We start from the raw sequence: 23,515 nt of genomic DNA, 5'->3' as shown, positions 1-23,515 counted from the left end.
GGCTGCATGTACAGACAGCAGAGTATGTCGCTAGCGACTCACAGGAGAGCGTGTATAGTTCCCACACACTATACAATGTGTATAATTTATTGTTATGAAGCATAATTGTCCATAAAATCTCATAGGGTATACCCAGATCAAGTTGTTCAACTGCAGTGACACAACATGGTAGTTGCCCCACGCTGCAGCCCGATCAGCATAATGGTTCATCTGATACTAGTCGGATGGTCAAGGGGGGTCAGGAGAGAGAGGGCCAAGGGTCGGTGCCCCCTGTACTGACCCTTAATCCCACTCTGCAGTCCCCCTTTGGCCCATAGTCAGGAACCTAGTTTGCCTAATGATTGACTCTGAATAAAGGGATCAATAATTCAAGAGAAATTCTGATCAGAAACTGTATGTGCGCAGGACTAAGGACAGGTTACAGGGACGGCATGCGCCTACCTGTTTAAATTTCATTCAAGATGGCATATGGAACAGTACAGTGGAAGTATCTTGCAGTTACTTGTACATTTTCAACTGACCGTACCAACAAAAGTATCCAAGTGGTAACGAAGCACCTAATGGGAAATTCACCTCCACCCCGCTGTCACCTACAGTAACTTGCACCACCGTTAATCTGTGCATTGTAAGGCAGTGTGGATGTGGCCACAATGTCTACATTTGCATTTTCTCACGTAAAAAAATGTCTTCCTGACCCCTTTAATTTCTCATTTAGGTTGCCTTATTTAATAAGTACAATGCTGATAGCTGTTCAGCCCAGAAAAATTCTAACAGATGACTGAATCTGTAAAAAGAGCAACCAAGAAAGAAAAGAAATAAAGAGAGATAATTGAAAACATCCATAGTTGTGTATTTGTCTAATAAACAATCCCATGAGTACTCACTCTTACAAAGTTGTCAGGGAATAGACCTCTTCTTCCTTTCAGCTCTCCTTCCCACCAACCGCCATCTTCTTTTTTTATTTTGGTGATGATGTCACCGGCAACTATAGTCAGCTCATCATCATGTTGAGCCTTGTAGTCAAATTCTACAATCGCATCCACTGCGCAAATATAAAACAGACAAATAAAAAATAATTGATTATGCAGTATATCAGAGTGTGTTACAATGAAGTGCAGCATACTAAACAACTCAGTCTGAACACAGTATTATACTGATTAGATTATACTAATTGGGGACATGTACACAATGATATTGATGCATACCTCCCAAATGTACGAATGGGCTTAATCCCAATTTGATAGTCTGTCCTAATGCTCAAACAGTCTTAATAATTGTCCTGACTGATGCTAAATTGGGATGTACAGTATGTCACTGCTTACAATGTTAGTACTGTATGTGCCATGAGCACCACCCATTGAAGTGCATGGCATATCAAGAGTGTTCTAGGTCAGTGATGGCTAACCTTGACACTTCAGCTGTTTTTGAACTACACATCCCAGCATGCCCTGCATCAGTTTTAGAATTTCCAAATAGTAAAACTTAGCAGGGCATGCTGATATGTGTAGTTCAACAATAGCCGGAGTGTCACGGTTAGTCATTACTGTTCTAGGTACTGTACACCAAACATGGCTTAAATCATACACTAACTAGTGCTAAAGTATAAGTACCCGCTTGTGTGTGCAATCCATGTGAAACACACTATTTGTTTGAATTTGCAGAAGGCCAACTTTGGGAGTTGTTATTTATATTGATGTTAAAGGATAATTTCATTTTCTAGTGCCTTCCATTAAATATATTACATCCAAGCATAAATGTTTCTCATGAAAGATGGTACAGTATCTGTATTTTTCATAACAGACAGTGGGGGTTATTCTAGTCCATTCTTTCTGACAAAATCCTTCTTAGATGGACAAAACCATGTGCACTGTGGGTGGGGCAGATGTAACTTGTGCAGAGAGAATTAGATTTGGGTGGGGTTTTTCTTCAAAGTGAGATCTATATTGAAGTGTAAAATCATGCAGTCAGTATTTTCCCTGCACAGAAACAAAATAACTCACCCAAATCTAATTCTCTCTGCACATGTTACATCTGCCCCCCTGCAGTGCACATGGTTTTGTCCATCTAAGAAGGATTTTGTCAGAAAGAATGAACTAGAATAAACCCCAGTATTACATATACTGTACATTCAGTCTGTCAGTCCGGTACTCCCCCACTCCTACTGCCATTATGTAATCCTTTCCATGTAGGTGTTTAGTTCTGTGCTCGATACATTAACTGTCTGCAGGCGGCATGGTGAAGATGCCATTGGTGAGAGACAGTGTTTGGGGCTGATGCATGGACTGTGTGAATTGTATCTTACTGCCACAAATATTGCAGATACTGCAGCTCAGATTGCTGCTGTCTGCAATCTGGCATCAATCTATTAAGTACTAAGCTAATTCACGGAAGCTGCTACAACTATAACATACAAACATGTTTTTGGGTAGATAAATTTTTTTTTATGATGAGAATGAAAACACTAGACCTTTTTTATGCAGAGTATAGTAGTTACTAATACACAACCAACAAATCATATTACTACTCATAGTCTGATTATACGTATAATGAAGGGATTAACTGTTAACACATCTATTAGGATATTTCAATGTATGGTTTCCCCTTTTCTGGTAACAACAAAAATATTATCCTTCGCATTTGATGTTTATGCCCACTAAATAACTAGTTTTACAGCATCGACAGCAATATTAGCAAACGTGTAAACATGTTAAATGTTGTAAATATTTGCAAAACACTACAATTGAAATTTTACTTAGGGTGTAACCAATCGTCCCTATATACTTGTATTAGCTAAATGGTAGATTTAATTGCATAGAAATAATATTAGTAGCCAGATTGGTGAAGGTCACTGCCAGTAGCTTCATGCTATTAACATATCAATTGAAGTCAAAGGTTGCCATGCAATTGCTTACCATGCAGTAATACACAGACAAAGGGGCTGATGTACTGGAGGAGGAGGAGGAGGAGGAGGAAAATCTGCCTTTTCCTACTTTATCTGTGCATTCATGCTTTCTTACCTTTGCACTGCCTTGAACATATTTTAAAGTTATGAATCCTTACATTAACCTGGCACCTATACAGTACCACTGTTTTGTCCTGCTGTAAAATTGCTCTAATATTTGGGTGTATCCTTCACTTGCAGAGCTGAATGCATCTTCTGATGCTCCTAGCTCTGCAAGATAAGCAAAATGATTTTTTTTTCCTGACACATTTATCCCCTTTATTTTTGGCACAAGATTCGTCCAATTCTTCATGAGCTCCAAAAAAGCTCCCAAGATAAAGATTTGCAAATACAAAAAATATAGGGAAAGAATAAAGAACTTTTTTAAACCGGAGATTTGGTCCCAGTCATTTGCCCAATTGACCAGGGTCTTTAAACAGGTCAACCCTGGTTGAAAATCCCTGGACTATGACCCTGTCTTTTACCAGGCAATTAGGTTTTCGGTCTGAAAAAGGTATCATTTTTTATCACCTCTATGGGACTTGAGGAAAACAAGCAATGTTCTCCTGCCATATTTTCCTGCATAGCAGTAGCAATCCAGTTTCTGATGGAACCTCACAAGTAACTGAGGGGCAGATTTATTGAGCTTGGTGAAGTGATGTGTCTAGATTGACGAGAATCTGGCAATCTGACTAGACTGACGAGCGATGGCGATGCAAGGTCCCATGCATCACTATCATCTGACCATATTTTGACTACCACTGGGAAACTTACCCTTTTTCCGGTAGAGAAGGCAAGTATATCCTCTCTCAGAGTATTCAATTACCCCCGGTAAAACATCTGTTGTGAAAAATTACCAATTTTTTTGATGTTTCGTTAAATATTTATTATTGCACTATCCGATTGCATCGGCCGATAAAATACCAAAAACAAACAAAAACACACAAGTTCAGTGAAACTTGTGTTCTATTGCTTGGCTGCAGCCCCGTTTTCACAAACGGGTCTGCCTTTGGGGAAGTGCTGCACTTGTCTGAGGCAAGTGAAACAACTCTCTGCTTAGTTTTGCTCACATTGGTGTGTGTGTGTGTGTCTGTGCTATAGCGACAGCAATACGCAACACGTATCCGGGAATGATGGGCAGTGTCCATCTCACTGGTCGCCAGTGTTCTCCACAGTTCACCCTGTGTGTGGGCTGTCAGCTCTGTGTACTGAGCGACAGCGCCGCAGCACTGCACGACCTAGCATAGTTAGGAAGCGATGTGTGTAGGGCCTATAACATTCACATTCGCCTGTGCTAGATATAAGTGAGGTAAGAAAAACCATTAGCATACCATCTTCGCTGCTGATACACATTTGGAATTGCACAAAAATATTCAAGAATATGGTGAATTTAAGTAAAAAAGGGAAAAAAAAGAACAGATGGAGGCATAATTCATCTTTCTATTAAATGTCACCTTGATATCTCTAAAATGTCAAATCTATTAAGCGAAGGAAATCTGTTAGCATTATAGTAGTTGGCTAAGCATTGATGGCAATAGCATGAATTATGTGAAGAATATATTTCCTCTTCAATTCATTACAGAGATAGTTTCACTTTGAAAGCACAGTTTATTTTTTTATAAAATACAACAGTAATATATCCTATAATGCCCATTACCCAGATGCTAAGTGCTTGTTCAGATGATTGCGCCTGTTAGATAACATAAGGGAAGCAGAATTTATAACAAGTCAGTTACACTACTATGAATGTTTTGCTTTTATTTATTACATTTTGTTTCTTAATGAATTGCTATTAAAAAAATTATTGCGTATGTGCACTTAGGTACAGACGAGAACATATTAGTACCCTTACAGCTCATTGAAACAATGCTTCATTCCTCCTGTCATCTCATTTAAATCTGCATGCCTTTGCTTCACAGAATAAAAAAAGGAATCATGAAACATATTCTCAAATGGCCAGAAGGGCACCTATTAAAAAATATAACAAACAAGTGGATTATAGTGATATTTGAAATGCATTGCTTCCTTTAATTAATATTACACGTCTTCATTATTCTAATGTCATTCAGGTGTGAGCTTACACCTGATTGGCTGAAGGTGCAGCTCCACAGTCTGCTGGTATGGTTCGGTTCAATTTTTTTTTAACCATTGGATGCCTACTTGGACAAAAGAGGACATGATCTACACTGAAAGTAGGCGAGTAGAATTTTTTCCATAGGTCCATAACGGTTTTCTTCCCAGAGAAGGGGACATACCTATGTGGCAACAAAGAAAAGTATGCATGTGTGTGAGAGTGCATGTATGTAATTAAAGTTTTATTTAATTACATACATGTGTGTGTGTGTTTGTGTCTTTATTTTAGTATTGGTTGTGCAGTGGAACTACAAGTCCAAGTGGGTCCTTTAATACCCCACATGCAGGTACTTGTGGTTCGCCAAGTACCTGCACGTGGGGAGGCTTGCTGGGACTTTTAACAAAAAGACTATCATCCCAGCAATCAACACCCCAAGGTACTGGGGATAGCGCCAGGCTTCAGCCCTGGCCTTGGGGGCTGACCCCTATATTTGGTCAGGTCCTTACTCTCCCAGGGACCCTGGCCAGGGCTGACCATTCTTGGGTAATGTTCTGGCTGTTTCCTAGCACGGCGCCCATCGCATCGTATACCATAAGACTAAATATGGGATGCGATGCGACGCGATATTGTACAATAAAATATCGTATGCCATGCAATGACATAAGTACAATAATTGTACAATAAAATATCGTATCGCATCGTATGCCATACAATGGCATACAATACGATGGTATATTTTCATTGTATGGCATCTTATGCGATGCGATCGCATAGGATGCCATAAGATGAAAATATTGGGCGCCGTGCTAGGAAACAAGTACCGTATTTCCCACTATCCTATTGTACAGTAGTAGCATGGACAGAACAAATCAATTGATGTTAAAGGTGCATTTCTAAACAACTTTAATATATTTGGATCAGGTCAATGCAGACAGAAAATAAGTAGCAAAAGCTGAATCAATTCCCAGTGGAGAATGTGATGTTAGAAGGTCTAAAATATTCCACAAATATCCGTCTGTATCTACAGATCCGATTATAGGATGCACAACAAAAACTGCATACTAAAATTATATTGTGATGATATTTCATACGTTTTCTGAAAGAGGATACTCATAAAACTTAAGGTCCTAAATGGAAACAGTAGAGTTGGCCGTGCTTAAAACTTGGTTTAAAAAAAAAAATTTGGGCTGTAAAAATGCATTTGGCGTTTTCCATTGTTAAACAGGGGAAAATAGAGCAAACGTCTTTCATGCAGGTATAAACATTAACATTGTCATCGTTCCGCAGCCAATAGCGATACAACTTATATTCTGGAAGTATAAACAAAGCCTAGTATAGTGTAGCGGTGAATGCCAGACTTTGCAGACTCTGTGTCATTATAATAGAGGATTTTATTGCACGTCTGTTTGGCAGGAAAAAAGATCAGTATGATGCCATGTTTATGGGAAGCTGGACTGTATCAGCTCAAAATATTGCCAAATGCATGCGAGTTCTGCAATAATTGTAGGCTACTGCACATTTGAGGGGAACCAATGACACCAAAATAGGCCTGCAACATTATTTAAAAATGCTGCTACAGCCCAGTATGGTCCAACATTTTAAAAAACTAATTATAGTAGGAAAAATATATATAAAAAAAAAAACAGGAAAAAAAACCCATTGCTACTGTTACCTTAAATGTGTGCTAGAACAGTACAGACCGCTCTGAAGCCTGAAAGAAAGACATGTTTGACTGGGAAATAAGACACACGCCTCACCACAAGAGATTAAGATTTCAATGTCTATTTCAAACCAGGATACGGTCATTAGGTCTACAGCAACTAGGTTGACAAGCATTGGGTCGACACCATTAGGTCGAGATGGGTCTAGGTCGACAGGACATTACGTCGACACAATCATTAGGTTGACATGGGCAAGGTTGACAGTCAAAAGGTCGACATGGGGTTTTTCACAGTTTTTTAGAGCCGACATGTGCCGACAGGCGGTATTTCATGCCCTGCCATCCACTAGTGCGTGGTGGGAGAATAAAATAGTGTGCCAAGCATAGCAAGGCACCGTGCCCGAAGCAAGGGGATGCGGTGCACTTCAAACTGTGTCCATGTGTGACTGTGTTGATATTTGGGGAAAAAAACAGGGAAAAACCCATGTCAACCTTTTCACTGTTAACCTTTTGACTGTCGACCTTGCCCAAGTCGACCAAATGCGTGTGTCGACTTAATGTCCCGTCGACCTAGACCCATGTCGACCTTGACCCATGTTGACCTAGTGGTGTCGACCCAATGCTTGTCGACCTAGTTGTTGTAGACCTAACAACCCACACCCTTCAAACCAGTACTGTACACAGGCAGAGAGGTATGGAAGGGTAGGCAGAAACCTTTCATATTACAGAATAGAAATAGAGTCTCGTTTATACAATAGACACCAGAAAGATAAAAAAAAATATATATATATATAGTATATAAACAGTGGTTTCCAAGCTGGCTGCCGTAACTGAAATCCTTTATGTTCAATGTGATAGGCGAAGCCAGTGCATGTGACCTTCAATCATAAAATATCTGGACAAACAGAAGCATACCCTGTCCCTCACCACATAACTGACCCTAAGGATGAACTACAAATACTGTAAAAACTACTTGAATTTAATATTTGTTTTCTGAGTTTCTCAATAAAGAAAATTTTTGTCTAGGGGTGCCCTCAAAAAGTATATCACTAGTGCAAGATTCTATGATGCTAGACCAGTGGTTCCCAAACTGTGTGCCCTGGCACCCTGAGGTGCCTCGGTGAACTTGTAGGAGTACAGTACCGTGGATTTTTGGTCCAGAACCAATTCAAATGTGTAATGTCACATACTGTTTTGCATGACTCTCACTGTGGGGGGAGATGTACTAAACCTTGGAGTAAAGGGGACACACACGGGGTCGATTTCATGGCATATTCTAAGCAATCTAACTAGATCCCTTAGAAAATGCCCCTATATCGCTCCATGTGTAGGGGCCATAGCAATAGGCCCCGCGCATCGCTGTCACCCAGCGATTAATATCTAGCATGCTGGATAAATGTAGTGATATCTCCGGTCAGGGACAGTGTTGTCACCGGAGAACACTGGCCCTGACATAGTACTAACAGTGGTCCTGGTGAGGTGGTGGAACACACTTCCCCCGACTCTCCACCCTCCTTCCATATTTCACAGCCAGGGTGGGTGCTAGGGTGTTCAGCACCCCACTGTAAGCATAATGTATGGCCTATCCTACATACACATGAAAAGAATAATGTGGGCCACATACCACCCCTAATTCAAATTATGCCCCACAGTGCAAAACAAACCAACACCAAAACTAAATGTAACAATGCGTGCCGAAGTCGCGCAGCAAAAAATTAGGGAATGGCTTTGTGGGACAGGGGATTATGCACACTGTAATGCCCATTACACATTATGCCACACATGGTAATGCCCATTATATATTATGCCAGAGTTACATGCACAGTTACATGCATGGTGCCAAGGGTTACATGCACAGTGCCAGGGGTAACTTTACATGTACAGTGCCGGGGAGAAGTGTGTCCACTGCACCCACTGTGTCGTAAAGGAGACAGCTGGGCAGGGGGCTGGTAAATGTGGCTCTCAGAGCTGTGCCTGTCCTTGCCTTCAGCCTGCTTTGCTAGGTAAGTACCCTTTGCTATAAAGGAGACAGCCGGGCAGAGTGATGGGAAAACCCGGCTGTCTCTCTCAGAACAGGTCCATCACACAGCACTCTCTCTCTCAGAGGAGGTCCATTCATCTGCGACTCCACAGTCCGACTATTTCAAATAATGTGGCCAATTGGAACTCGCGGCCAGGCAGCCAATCAGGCAGCGGTCGCTCCTGATTGGCTTGCAAGTCATTTGAAATAGCTGCGCCGCAGAGTCGCGGACGGATAGACCTGCTCTGAGACAGCGCTGTGTGCTGAGCAAACTGAGTGATCTACTTTGCTCATATCGCTCAGCAAAATCTCCCCATGTTTAGGCCCCTTGTGCCTTGGAGTTATAAAGTGGAAAGAGATAAGTAAATGTGTGTGGGCTGCTAAAAAGCATGTCTGTTTGGAAAGCAATGTATTGATTTCGTGAAACATAAGATTGCAGTTCTGTTACTATTAATGTGGTATACTGTACTCTAAACTAGTTTCTAGGATTACCATACACCATGATGTTGGATGACCGCCCTTGGGAAGGTCAACAGACTTCCATTGTACTCCCTGCAGTAAGGTTGAATATGCCAAAGATTTGTATATTTTAGCATGCAAGGAAAACTGTAGCTTTACTGCCTGGAGCTATTCAATTATTTATTCATTTCTTTACAACAAAATCTCTGGTAATGCATGGAAACAGACTGAACCTGTGTAAAATGCAGAATCCAATGGGTTTTCCCTGCATTAAATGCAGAGGGTTGTCTTTCAATGTATATCTTTCCTTGCAGCTCCAGAGGCTGAGAGGAAAAATCCTGCATCTGTGGATTAGTGGCGCATAGTGTTCCAGGAGCTAATCGAATGGGGTAGTGCCAACTTTTCCCCCCTTTGTATCAAAAAAATAAAAGTATATATAGAGAGAGAGAGAGAGAGAGAGATACACATCTTTTTGTCTCTCAGTTGTAATGAAGGTATAAACTACAAATTAAAGCAAATGCAGATGTTTCAGTGATTTAGCCAAAAGTAGTAAAGTTCCATTGTTTTTTAAGCATAACCACGTTGCTTTTGCATTTTAAAAAAATCGTTGCTTTCAAAAGATGAAATCTTGGCATTTGCCACAATTCACCGTCTACTACATCTGGCACCCTAGATGTATTTTTCATATTTTTGTCAATGATTGGAACATCAATGGGAATTATTTTTCCTTGCTAATTAATTTACCAACATATTGATGGTTTATATATTTCTAAATTGAACAAAATGTTTCAGGCCGAGTACTAGGACCCATCTGAAATTCTGCAGCTACACAGCTGCTCTAGGAAGTCATATTTCTTTGTCTGGCAATGATCTCACATTCAATAACGAGCTCCAGATACAGATTTTAGGCTCTGCTATGACTGCCAAGTTCTGCATATCCACTGAACTACTGGAAATCCATCTTCTCTTAGATAAATACACAGAAACGCTGCAGATTTTATAGGATCATAGTATTGTAGCTTTACACTTGTTTATTTACAGTGGTAAAAAAAGACCCAAGCACAGTATAATCTTGATGTTCCTTTATCTGTTTAAAAACAAGCTCTAAAATAATAAGACAGAATTAGGAATTTCCTCATTGCAGGGATTATCCAATTAGTGGTGATGGCCGTTAGTCATACTTGCCTACCTTTGAAAACGAGTTTTATGGAAATTATAGTAAGTTGAATTTTGCACAGCACCCCCATTAAAGGGGGGGCTTGTCATGCTCCACCCAAAGGGTGTGGCCAGTTCCATATATGAGGGTATATGTATATGTGCTTAAATGCTTGTTAAAATATATTTCTAGATAACATTGGTAACTTTATATTTTGGGAAATTTAGCAAGTCTTCATAATACCAGTGCTGCCTGCAATACTGGATTATTTGTTTGCAATTATTTTATTTCTTTTTTTTTCTCCCTCAGCATACCTGATAATAAACGTGATGCCTAGGCAAAAAATTCCAAGTGCAAATCCCCTCTGATTGTATATATCTCTAAATTTATTTCCCCCCCAAAACAAGGTCAGAGCTGCTTAAGGTTGGATAGGAGAAATTAGGGAGATGGCTAGACTCTTCAGGGAGAGAGGGAGATTGCTCCTATTTCAGGGAGTCTCCTGTAGAATGCAGGGGGGTGGGCAATTATGCCGTTAGTTACAGTGTTTCATCAGTATCTTATGGTCACCAGAATTGAAGATTTATGTAGGACATCTACTGTCTATTGCAGATATTGGTGAGCTGTGTAGCTGCATATCACCACTGAACATCAACAATTTCTAAATAGCCCCTCCATTAAGGTTAACAAGTTTCTCTGTATATAAAACATAGTCAGATCCATTTTACTATTGCTCATCAAGGTCACCCATCCATCAGCCGACACTGTATATGTCCATGTAGCCCTTCCTGTGTAATGACTTAGACACTTACCATATATACGCGAGTATAAGCCTACTTTTTCAGAACATTTTTTATGCTGAAAAAGCCCCCCTCTCGAGTGAGGGTCCCACTTGAGTCAATAAGTTTTCCCAGTTTTTTGTTGTGAAATTAGGTGCCTCGGCTTATATTCGGGTCGACTTATACTCGAGTATATATGGTATGTCAAATTTTAAAAATGTTTAGAAATGTAAAGCAGTTTTAAGGTGAGGTCTCTAATTGGTCCAATTGTACATATGTCTCTAGGACAGGCATAACATGCTACACGATGAAGAGGTGCATGTATCCGGTGCCTTGGAACTAGATGACAGCACAGACTCCACATGCTGGTGTGCATCATTGGTAAGTACAGTATAGTCCTTTATGATCCATAGATACATTATTACATTTGAACATGTACTGTTAGCTTATAAATTATATAATAACAATTACACATATATGGGCTGATTTACAGTTATGCTCCTTTCACATTGCCTAAACGTTTGAGACCCGGTATTTTGAAACGGTATTTAAAATGGTATATTACCGTTTTAAACCCATTTCAGACTGCACAAAAATACCGGGTTGAAAGCAGGTTTACAGTGTGAAAGCAGGACAGCCAGTAGCTATAAGACAGCGAAGTGCATATGTAATGAGCCACTCAATACATATGCGCATATGTATGAGTGCAGTGCATATGAATAAGCCACTCACTACATTTGCGCATGTGTAATGAGCGGCTCATTACACATGCACTGTGCTCATTACATATGCACTGCGCTCTCATAGCTACTGCCCGAGTCCTATATACTGGTTCAGAGCCGTTCACACTGCATAAAAAACGTCTCTAAACCGTGTCGGACTCTGCTTTTTACCCGTTTGCAAATACAGGTTATTTGTAACCGGTAAATGCAGACTGGTGCTTTCACACTGCAGCTCTAACCGTTTTAAAGGGCTACAAAAATCAGCAATATACCGGTTAAGAGCTGCAGTGTGAAAGGGGTATTATACCCTAGTTTGCAACTGTTATTCTTAATATTTTGAGTTGAGAAAATATTATACTTTGCATCAAACCCGCACTTGGAAAGGAACATCCTATCATGTTCAGTATGCTCAATGTAACCATAAACCCGAGAGGCTTTTACTCTTTGCATTTGCAAACTGCACCTTTTAGAAGATCATTATATGCCACAATGTTTCTACATTATAAACATATTTAAAATATATGCAAATCATAATTCAGCCAGAGTAAGGGCAAATATCAACTTTTCTTTATGGAGTGTGGTTTATCGAAGCTCCCTTGATCGCTTTAATAAATCAAATATAAGACCCCAGGGTCAAGGGGCATATTAGGGTCCGAGTTTGCCAGAGGTGCAAAACCATTCCTTGTAAATGATTGGCATTTAAAAAAAAAAAGTTTGGCTAACATCCCGCACTTCTGGCAAACTTTATTACATACAGAATACCCAGCGCATAAAATGGTCATGCAGGGGTGGTGGAACTCATTTCTCTGCTCCACCTAATTAAACCCCCTGCACTCTGACTGCTGGATAGTTCCAGACTCTCACCAAAAAGATTGTGAAGACCTCCACTATGGATTTAGAATAACACACAGTCAAAACCAGTAATTGTGCGGCAGCATGCTGCGTGACTGAGCCAGGCAGCTAAGAAACAGACAGGGGATGTTTAACACATAAACATAGCATCTGGCAAAATCTTCCTACTGCCTCTGGCCACATTTAGTCTGTGTCTGTCAGCAGGTAGCTAGCCCAAAAATACAATTAAATAATAGTGGGGGCAAACGTTGCCTTGTCCCCCCCTAGCCCATCCCTGCTTGGTCAGCCACCCTCCACCCAATAGCCACACAATGCATTTGTACATGTATACAAAAGTCACAATTTTGTCATCAACACTGGTCATTCCCCTAGAGTGTAATTTGTTATAAATATACTTCAAACAAGCATCAGCGGTGTGACCCTGATCATGTAATATTTATGTTGGCAAGTGCAGCAAATGGGAAGAACAGGCTGCACTGGTGGTCCTGCTTTGTAGCTGGTCATGTGCTTAGCCCTGCTGTTCTGTATTAATAGGAGACGCTATGCACGCTATGAGATTGCAGGGTGCTCATACGGGTTCAAAAGTACACTCTGGAGGATTAGAGTAATAGTCCACACACGGCAGCAAACAGGGATAGCTTTTTGGCTTCGTTAATGAAATGTTATTATAAGGATGTGGCAAACAGATGAATACAAACCCCTCTGCCCTGAGCAATTAGCCTTCTACAGCAGGATATCCTGCAGCTCACAACTAGTATATTCATTTGGAAGCTGTTGATGCATCTCACACACACACATACATACAGACACACACACACACACATACCTGTACATACATACATAGATACATACAGACACACACACACACACACACACACACACACACACACACACACACCCAGCATGGACTGTAACCTCCATATTGATTATTCTGAACCACTTTCCACCTAGAATGCAATCATTAGGTCGACATTGAATATAATTGCTATTAGATCAAATGTTTAGGTGCAGTTATATATACTAGAGATGAGCACCGGGCCGAAGATTTGGATTTGTCGCCTAGATTTGGATTTGGCTTTGTCGAGCGGCGGTGAAAAGCTTTGGATTTGGATTTTTTTTTTTAAAATGGTCAAAAACGCCCAAATCACATAGTTTTTGCATTTTTTTTTTTTGTCCCTAGAGTAATATTAATCTCAATACCTGTAACATTAATTTCCAACCCATTCCAGACAATTTTGACCACTTTACACCTCACAATATTGATTTTAGAGCAAAAGGTAGCACCATGGTAGCTAAATAACTATGCTAAGCCACACAAGTGTGCGGTACAAACTCGTGGCTCATCTAGGAGTGGCACTGCAGCAGCAGACAGGATGGCAGTTTGAAAAAGTAGGCCTGAAAAAGCACTTATGGCAAAAAAAAAGTTGCAAGATGGAATTGTCCCTGGGCCCACCCACACACCCTTAGCTTGTAAAAAAAAAATTACATACATATTGCACACTTGAACACAAACCAGCAATGGTGTTAGTATTAAGCCCTGTACACATGCTTAGATTTGCTTTAGGTTTGATGTTAGATTCAATTTTGTATTAGATTCGGCATTAGATCTGTGCTTTTGCATTCGATTCGATTTCGATTTCATAATGTAGGCACAATGTACTCATTCGATTTACTGGATCGAATTCGAGATTTCCTTGGCTGCACAATAGATTTTTCTATTCGATTTTGAGAAAACGGGAGCGAATGCAGATTGAAAGTGTCCTAAAAACCATTCGATGTGGATTCGATTTTGCTCCTATAAGCAAAATCGAATCGAAAACAGGGAAAAATCTAAGCGTGTGTACACATATTCATCACCATGAATGATTGCAGCAGCTGGTGCAGGAGTATTTGGTCCAAGCCTTGAAAAAGTCCTCTGCGGAGGAAGAAACGCGTTGGTGGACTGTGTATGAGACGGAGAAAGGGATTGTTTGGACCAGGACCTTTGGCAGCACTTACGCCCAGCTGATGTGCCCTGGAGAGACTCTATCTAAAAACGTATATGGGACTGGTGAGAACTCAGTTCCCATGAGATTGCGTAATTTTCCAACTTTTGCCTTGCTTTGGATGCACATGCACTTTACCTTCTAGTGCTCATTTTTTCTGAAGTTTTTTAATCTGTTTATTGTACCTATGAATTTGCTGTGCTTTTCAAATAGTGTTATTAAATGATATACTGGTGTTTGACATACTTCACTATCCAGATTTATTCATTTATTTCCATGTGCTGAATGATTTGGAGACAACAGCGCAGAACAAACACCCTCAAGCGCCTGATAAGTGACCTTTCCCATCTTTTTGTTTTATGGTGTTTTGGTGAAGGTTTGTTGAGGAACCTTAGTGGAAAGGGCACCAATTAGGCAGCTATATGCGCAATAGAACCGCTCTCTAAACCCCTGTTCACATTTGGTCCAAGCTGTTTGTTCTCCATTTATAAAAATTAAATTTAAATAAGAGCAAAATATTTTTTTTCTTGTTTTTGAGGACAGAGCTTGTATAACGCTGCGTGAAGGCAGAACAATCACACACACACACACCTTCTGACAGTATATACTATGGGTGCACTACACACAAAGAATGAATAATTAAAGACGAGATAAATTGATTAGGATTTTTTTAATTGAATTTGTTTTTAATGCGCAGCTTGTATAACACTGCTTGGAGACCGAACAATCACACACCCACCTTCTGACAGTATATACTACGGTTGCAGGGGCGGATTGGGACTGCATTCCAGTCAGGGGAAGTGTGGCCCCTGCTGCCTCCCTGCCCAGCACTCACAGCTAGGATGCAGAGAGTCTGGTTTCTAAACAATCTTGTATAAAATCATCAAAGAAGCTAGTCAAATATATTTTTGTCTTTCTTTTTTTCGCAGGACCATGAGCAACCAGAACTTGTACCAGTCACTTCTCCAAGCAGACATCCTGGAAAGTTGACAGAGAAAAGGTTGACATGTGAAAAAGGTCAAAATGCACGAGGTTGACGTTGACAAAAGGCTGCCATAAGCAATAAATCGACAACTAGCAAACATTATTACAAAACATTTCCCCTAAAAAAAGATACGTACAGTACCCATTCAAAATTTCAAGGAGGATTATATGGTAGTGGTTTTCTATTTTGTGGCTCCTGATTATTTAGCTACAGCTTGTTACATGTCATACAATTTATTATTTATTTATTTATTTGCAGTTTCTTATATAGCGCAGCAGATTCCGTTGCGCTTTACAATAGTATACAATGACATGGTACATTCTATAACATTGACTAAAACACTTAAATTCAACCACTGATTGAACAGTTTATGAGGAATACGACTCTTAAAGGAAGGCGCTCTTTAGTCATTTAAAGACTAAACTGGAAACTCGTTTCTCACAGCACTGCCGCAAGCTGTGTGAGGACATTGTCCTGTTAAATCCATTTAAAGATAGTTGCAGTTGTTTTGCCAAGATAACCAGCATGCTGTGCGTTACTTGTGACTGGGGAGAACATTTTAAATCCAAACAGATGTCATCAGGGATTGTGTAGAAGCAACAGGAAGTAAAATAAGAAGTCAGATTCTGCTATGAATCTTCCAATTATCTACATTGACATCAAATAAGTCCAAGTTATGTTAGCTCAATCACAGATTTGTTATTCAGTGCTGTAAAATCAGCTTCTTTTGCTGCCAAAAGGTCAAACTGTAAAATATTGATTTGCAATAGTTTAATCGGACTGTGCAAGGATTTAGGGTGAGCGCATAAATGACTAATAGGCCTTCTAAAACTTTTGCTGCATTGGATTCTTTATGTTTTTTATACCATAGTTTTACACAAAAAAAAATTGATAAAAATATACATATACTTTATTCATAATTACAAATCTGTGCAAATTTTCCAACAGTCGAAAAATTGTCATGGTTGGAAAATGCATCAGTCTTTGGCTATTTTCCACCGATGCAGATTCAACTTCAAACAAAGTCGAACCTGCATCAGTAGACTAGCCATCCGAAAACAACCGCATTGAATAGGTATGTCTGGATTTTCCTGGTAGCCGAAAATTCAGGACAACATTGAATACCCCCTCAGTCTCCATGCACCTGTCAAGGTTAACCATCACAAGAACTTCACTGAAAGAAAACTGTCTTACCCATAATGCTATTCTCACTTGCCACAGCCAAAGCTAACTACAGTAGAATAAGTTTGCAGACAATAGAAGTGCAAGAAGAGATATAGTATTGTATATATCTATACAGAGACCATTTAATAGAGAAGGCCCGATTTAAGTCTGCATACGGCTCCTGCCTCCTCTCCGCTGGTGTAGTAGACTATGGCATTGTTCTGGAGTCTTTTGCGCAAGCATAGGTCTCCAGGAAAATGGCATCTTTGCCTAGTTCCCTACTGCACATATGTGAGCAGCTGAGGACCCAAAGGAGCAGTAAGTATAATTGTATAGGTGCCTGTGGACACAGGAACCTGTATACACCACACACCTTGCACTCCAGCATAGATTCACCAGTATATCTATGCTGGAGTGCAGGGAGATTGTACAGGTAAATTGATATTGATAGTTATACCTGCCCTGCAGCCATCTTTTATGATCCAGCAATGCTGCTGGCGGTTGAGGGTGTGGTAAGGCTCACAGACCATGTCTAGGTTGACAGCAAAAGGTCAACACGCACAAAATTGACCTTGACAAAAGGTCAACCCAAGCAAAAAATCAACATGGAAAAGGTCGACATTTTTTGTGGGTCAATTGTGGGTTCATGTGTGTCGACATTGACAACAAAAAGTGAAAGTGAATAACTCATTTTGACCTTTTAATTTGTGGACCTTTTGCTTGTGTCGACCCTTTGTCAATGTCTATCTTGTGCATATCGACCTTTTGGTGTCAACTTATTAAAAAAAAGGAGGTGTTGATGTTGTGACCGATGGTGCGTGGATGATGGAGGGATCAGATATACCAGCAGGGCATGCTTACCCCATTACATAGAACAGGGGTGGGGAACCTCAGGCCCGGGGGCCGTATGCGTCCCCCGTAGCCGGTCTGAGTGGCCCTCCCACCCGCCCGGCGGCTTTGCCGGGTCGGTAGTTCTCGCAAAGGTTCCTCTTAACCAACAGCAGCCGAAGACTGTCAGTTCTACTCAGTGGCAGCCGCCGGTGCGTGGGACGGCAGCAGTAGGACAATTTGTAAGAGAAATTTTTACTTATGGCCCTTGAAGGATTTTTTCCCCATACAAACGGCCCTTGGCACAAAAAAGGTTCCCCACCCCTGACATAGAAGGACACAAAAGGAATGCTTAAACTCACATTTGCATATTTTCACTTTTGAGAATCTGTGAGAGATTGCAGTTGCAAATAAACTGTACCAACCTCTGTATAAGGCCCATAGGCAAAAAAGGGCCAGGGTCAGGACAGGAGAGGGTAACAAGATCCAAAACAAAAATGAAGTCAGCACCAAGAAACAGTAGACCGGAACAAGAGATTGGCTTCTAACAATGCAGGAACTATCACTGCACAGATGCAACAACCTACCAGCCATTGGAACATATATGGATTGAATGGTTGACAGTGTCTAGGACACGCAAAAGGTCAACCACTAATGGTCGACAGGCAAAAGGTTGACATGTATTAGGCCGACAGTCAAAATGTCGACACAATGAAAACCGTGGCTGCTCCTGCCCTGCGTGAAGAGCCTACTGCATCAGAAGGAGTCCAGCAGACCCCAACATAAAGGCTAAGCTTGGTGGTGTGAAGTGGACTTTCCTCCTTTTACAGCTGCAGGCTCCAGCTGTTATCTCACACCACCAGCCTATAACGGTATGCACTAGGACAGGGGTCCTCAAACTATTCTGCTCTGGGACCCCATCAGACAATATAAATAATGACAGGACCCCAGCAAGTTACTGCAGAAGGTCATCACATGACACGTGTAGTCAGCAGACAGCACATGCATGCCAGCATTGTGGAGCAGTGGCGGATCCACCAAGGGGCGATTAGGGGCGGTCACCCCGGGGCCCTCACACATCAGGGGCCCCCACACTCCAGGTGGGTGGCAGGCAGCGGGGATGGGCAGTGTGGCCCTGGAGTCCGGGCAGCATGGAGTGGGCAGGGTCCCTGCGGTGGCTGGACAGTCATCTGCGGGGTCCCTGCTGCGGATGGAATTGGTTCCCATCTGCCGCAGGGACCCCGCCACTGCCCATCCGCCTCAGCATGTGAAGCATTGCAGCAGTGCTGGGGGATAGATGCCGTGTTCTCCCACTCACCTGCCAGCCCCAAATCTCCCCGCTGCCCTGCTCTCTTGTCTCACTGTCTCCGGGGGACCTACCCCACTCTCCCCGCCGGATCACCCCGTGTCCCAGAATCATGAAGAGGCCGTGCCCCTGCAGCAGCTCCGACCCTGATGGGCAGCGAGAATTTCTACTCCGGTTAGTCTGCGGGGGGGGGGGGGGAGTGCGAGGGGGGGATGGTGAGAGGAGGAGGCCCCCACAGTTTTTGTTGTCCAGGGCCCCCACAGACCTTAATCTGCCCCTGTTGTGGAGGCACAAAATGATGGAGGAGTCTAAAATAACAGACAATTCAACAGATTTTTCAGATCCCTTGAATCACTGACTAAGATTAGAAAAGTCATCAGCCTGATGGTCAGCAACATGGAGTCGCGACCCCATGCTGAGGTGGTTGGGACCCACTTTGGGGTCAGGACCCACAGTTTGAGAACCGCTGCACTAGGAGCCATCTTACTATGTGCACTTTATAATCAATATGCAGCTTACAATGTTTTATAGAGCTGATATTATGAATGATTATTATCTCTACGTATTTTAATATTGTATGTCCACATAATGTATATGTGACTTTGTTTACATGCATGTGAAATCAATCCTTTTTGATAATTATGAAAGTAAGGACAATTATATATAAATAGAGCTTGGGCAATCCACCACCCACTACCCTTTTTCAATCGTTTCCAAGTATATTGAGTATTAACTTGTTTTGTTGAGATATCTATCTGGTCCTTTTCTGTTCATTGCACTCTCAATATACAACAATTCAAGTTCTATCCTCAGTGTGCCAAGAGCAGCAGTAGTGGAGGAAGACACCTTCCCAGGGGGAAGTAGTGCGCTAATTGGGTTCCAGGTGCGAAAAAATCATGATGACCTTTTCTCTTGTCTCAATCTTTTCCATGTTGACCCTATGGTTGTGTCCACCTTTTGTCACTGTTGACCTTACACAGTAGTTTAGGCTGAAAAAAGACATTCATCCTTCAATTTCAACCTTTGGTTAGAGCAGGGTTCGCCAACCCGTCGCTCGCGAGCGACGGGTAGCTCGCCTGCTGTTTTACAGTAGCTCGTTTGCCTTTCTGCTGACCTCCTGCCGCGATGAGGCTCCTTGTTTGGCGGCAGGAGGTCAGACACTGCTTTAAAGGCGCTTTCAATCCGCTTTGTGTAGCCGCGACTTTGCGGCTGTGACCCCCTCCTCGCTTTGCGGCAGGTCTTATGCCGCGTGACCTAATGACGTCCCGAGCACGTCCCCAGCGTATGATTTCGCGGGCTTGCTGGAGACGCCACAGCAGCGCCTCTGCAAAATAACACAGTCCTGCGCCACAGCCTCTGATCGAGTCCTGCATCACAGCACTGGTTTAGGTAAAAATTCGGTTGCCACTGCTTGAGCCTCGAGGTATAATGGGCATAATGTGTGTGGCATATGTTTGATCATTAAACATATGCCACACACATGATGCCCATTAAACATATGCCCCACACCTTGGGTGTGGGGCATATGTTTAATGGGCATCATGTGTGTGGCATATGTTTAATGAGCAGCAATGTGTGGGGCATATGTTTAATGGGCATCATTTGGGGGGCATATGTTTAATGGGCATCATTTGGGGGGCATATGTTTAATGGGCATCATTTGTGGGGCATATGTTTAATGGGCATCATTTGTGGGGCATATGTTTAATGAGCAGCAATGTGTGGGGCATATGTTTAATGGGCATCATTTGTGGGGCATATGTTTAATAAGCATCAATGTGTGGGGCATATGTATAAAGGAGCTTCACTTTGTGGGTCATAGGCATAATCGTCATCACGGTGCGTGTTGTGTGGCATATGTATAATGGTGCCTCACGGTGTGTGGCATATGTGTAATGGGCATCATGGTGTGTGGCATATGTATAATGGAGCATTACAGTGTGTGGCATATGTATAATGGGCATCATGGTGTGTGGCAAATGTGTAATGGTGCATCACAGTGTGGGGCATATGTATAATGGAGCATCACGGTGTGGCATATGTATAATGGAGCATCACGTTGTTGGGCATATGTATAATGGGCATTGTGTGTGTGGCATATGTATAATGGAGCATCACACTGTGGGGCATTTGTATAATGGAGCTTCACATTGTGGCATATGTATAATGGAGCATCACGGTGTGGCATATGTATAATGGAGCATCACGGTGTGGCATATGTATAATGGAGCATCACGGTGTGGCATATGTATAATGGAGCATCACGGTGTGGCATATGTATAATGGTGCATCACGGTGTGTGTCATATGTATAATGGAGCGTCACGGTGTGTGGCATATGTATAATGGAGCATCACGGTGTGTGGCATATATATAATGGAGCATCACGGTGTGGCATATGTATAATGGAGCATCACGGTGTGTGGCATATGTATAATGGTGCATCACGGTGTGTGGCATATGTATAATGGGCATTGTGTGTGTGTGGCATATGTATAATGGAGCATCACACTGTGGGGTCATTTGTATAATGGAGCTTTACATTGTGGCATATGCATAATGGAGCATCATGGTGTGGCATATGTATAATGGAGTATCACGGTGTGTGGCATATGTATAATGGTGCATCACGGTGTGTGACATATGTATAATGAGCATCACGGTGTGTGGCATATGTATAATGGTGCATCACGGTGTGTGGCATATGTATAATGGTGCATCACGGTGTGGGGCATATGTATAATGGGCATTGTGTGTGTGTGGCATATGTATAATGGAGCATCACACTGTGGGGTCATTTGTATAATGGAGCTTTACATTGTGGCATATGCATAATGGAGCATCATGGTGTGGCATATGTATAATGGAGTATCACGGTGTGTGGCATATGTATAATGGTGCATCACGGTGTGTGACATATGTATAATGAGCATCACGGTGTGTGGCATATGTATAATGGTGCATCACGGTGTGTGGCATATGTATAATGGTGCATCACGGTGTGGGGCATTTGTATAATGGAGCATCACGGTGCGGGGCATATTTATAATGGGTATCACGGACTGCACTATTGGGGTCATGTGTATCTGGCACTGCACTATTGAGGGCATATGTGTATCACACCCCCATTTTCCATGGCCGCACCCCATGTGGCTACAGCTCTTAGAGAGCTGACCATGCCCCCATAGCGGAAAAAATGGGGGATGTAGCCTTGCAGGAGTTCCACGGTAGTAGCTGAACCCTATAATTTTTGGCGCGTGCCTTCGGCACGCGTAGATGTCTCTTCTCCTCTGCCTCCAGTGTTGGGAGGTATGTTTGTGACATATTGGACATTACAGTGTGTGGCATATTATGTCTGGGGCATTGCAGTGTGTGTTTTTTATATTATGCAGATTTTTTAACATTTTTTACTTTAGTAGCTCTTCGGGCGGTTTATTTTGTCGCGAGTAGCTCCCGACCCAAAAAAGGTTGGAGACCACTGGGTTAGAGGGTATGTTCTATTTGTTATTTCCTTATATGAATTGTGTATTTTGATTCAATGTTGGACACATTGTGATTGTTAATTGTACCCCTGGATGTTTTCAACCAATAAATATTTATCCAACCTTATTTTAAATGTATTTATTGTGTCTACCGACACCACCTCTCCTGGAAGAAAGTTCCATAATTCAATTGCCCTGACCATGAAAAAAGTTTTACCGTTTAAGGCAGGGAAGGGGAACCTTCGGCCCTCCAGCTGTTGTTGAACTACATATCCCAGCATTCCTTGCAACAGTTTTAGCAGGGCCAAATAGCAAATCTAGCAGGGCATGCTGGGATGTGTAGTTTGAAAACAGCTGGAGGGCCAAATCTTCTCTCCTCTAATTTGAACGCATGCCCACGTGTCCTAGACTCCTTTTTTAAATCAAAAAGGATGCCTGACAGTTTTGTTATATTGGCCTTGTATATGTCGATATTTTAAAGTAATCCTAGACATTGTCAACCACACCCAACTTTTTTGAATAAGGACATCCTAGACCAGTGGTTCTCAACCCCGGTCCTCAGGACCCCCCACACAGTGCACGTTTTCCATGGCACCAGCAGCTGCCCTCTGTATCACCAACTGTCACATTTACTTCTCTTTGCCCATATATTTTATTATTGGAAGCCACAAGCACTGACTATGCCTATCATGTTGACATAAATAATGAGTTGGTCCTGGTCAACCAACTGGGGCACCACTACAAGTGTCCTGAGGCATCCCACAGTGCCCCGGCATCCAGTTTGGAACCACTTTATAATGCGCTTACACATTCCACTTTTGTTTTATGGTAACTTATATAAAGTGCAGCATATAAAGGGCACAGTATAGTATATCTAGTCATTAAATGTGAATAATATGAAAGGTGCATAAACATCTATTGTACTTTAAACAAAAAAAGAAAGAATCCCAATTTGGCAATTACATCAATAACTATAATAGTATTTTTTAGAGTATGCCAAGAAGTGATTATCCCATCCAGATGCCATCGGTGTCTTAGGGTAAAAAAGGAATGAGCAATATTTTCGTTATTCTCTGGATGTTGGTCTCCCAGCCGTAGGGACCTAT

At 41.8% G+C, this 23,515-nt stretch overlaps 1 protein-coding gene across 2 annotated transcripts in view; it reads right to left on the bottom strand.

Moving 5' to 3' along the window:
• Nucleotides 1-23,515, bottom strand: part of SH3KBP1 (SH3 domain containing kinase binding protein 1) — a 345,673-nt gene that overhangs the window by 259,593 nt on the left and 62,565 nt on the right. The window contains exon 2 of one of the 2 annotated variants that reach the window (XM_083172486.1): nucleotides 885-1,042. The exons of the other annotated variant lie outside the window; for it this stretch is intronic. Coding sequence (XP_083028612.1) covers nucleotides 885-1,042 — 158 coding nt within the window. The remainder of the gene's footprint in view (nucleotides 1-884; nucleotides 1,043-23,515) is intronic. 2 annotated transcript variants of the gene reach the window in all.

Source organism: Crinia signifera, chromosome 2, assembly GCF_055691185.1.
Source record: "Crinia signifera chromosome 2, ASM5569118v1, whole genome shotgun sequence".
NCBI classification, from domain to species: domain Eukaryota; kingdom Metazoa; phylum Chordata; class Amphibia; order Anura; family Myobatrachidae; genus Crinia; species Crinia signifera.
The sequence above is the reverse complement of the archived record's forward strand: the minus strand, read 5'-3'. Positions and strand labels throughout refer to the sequence as shown.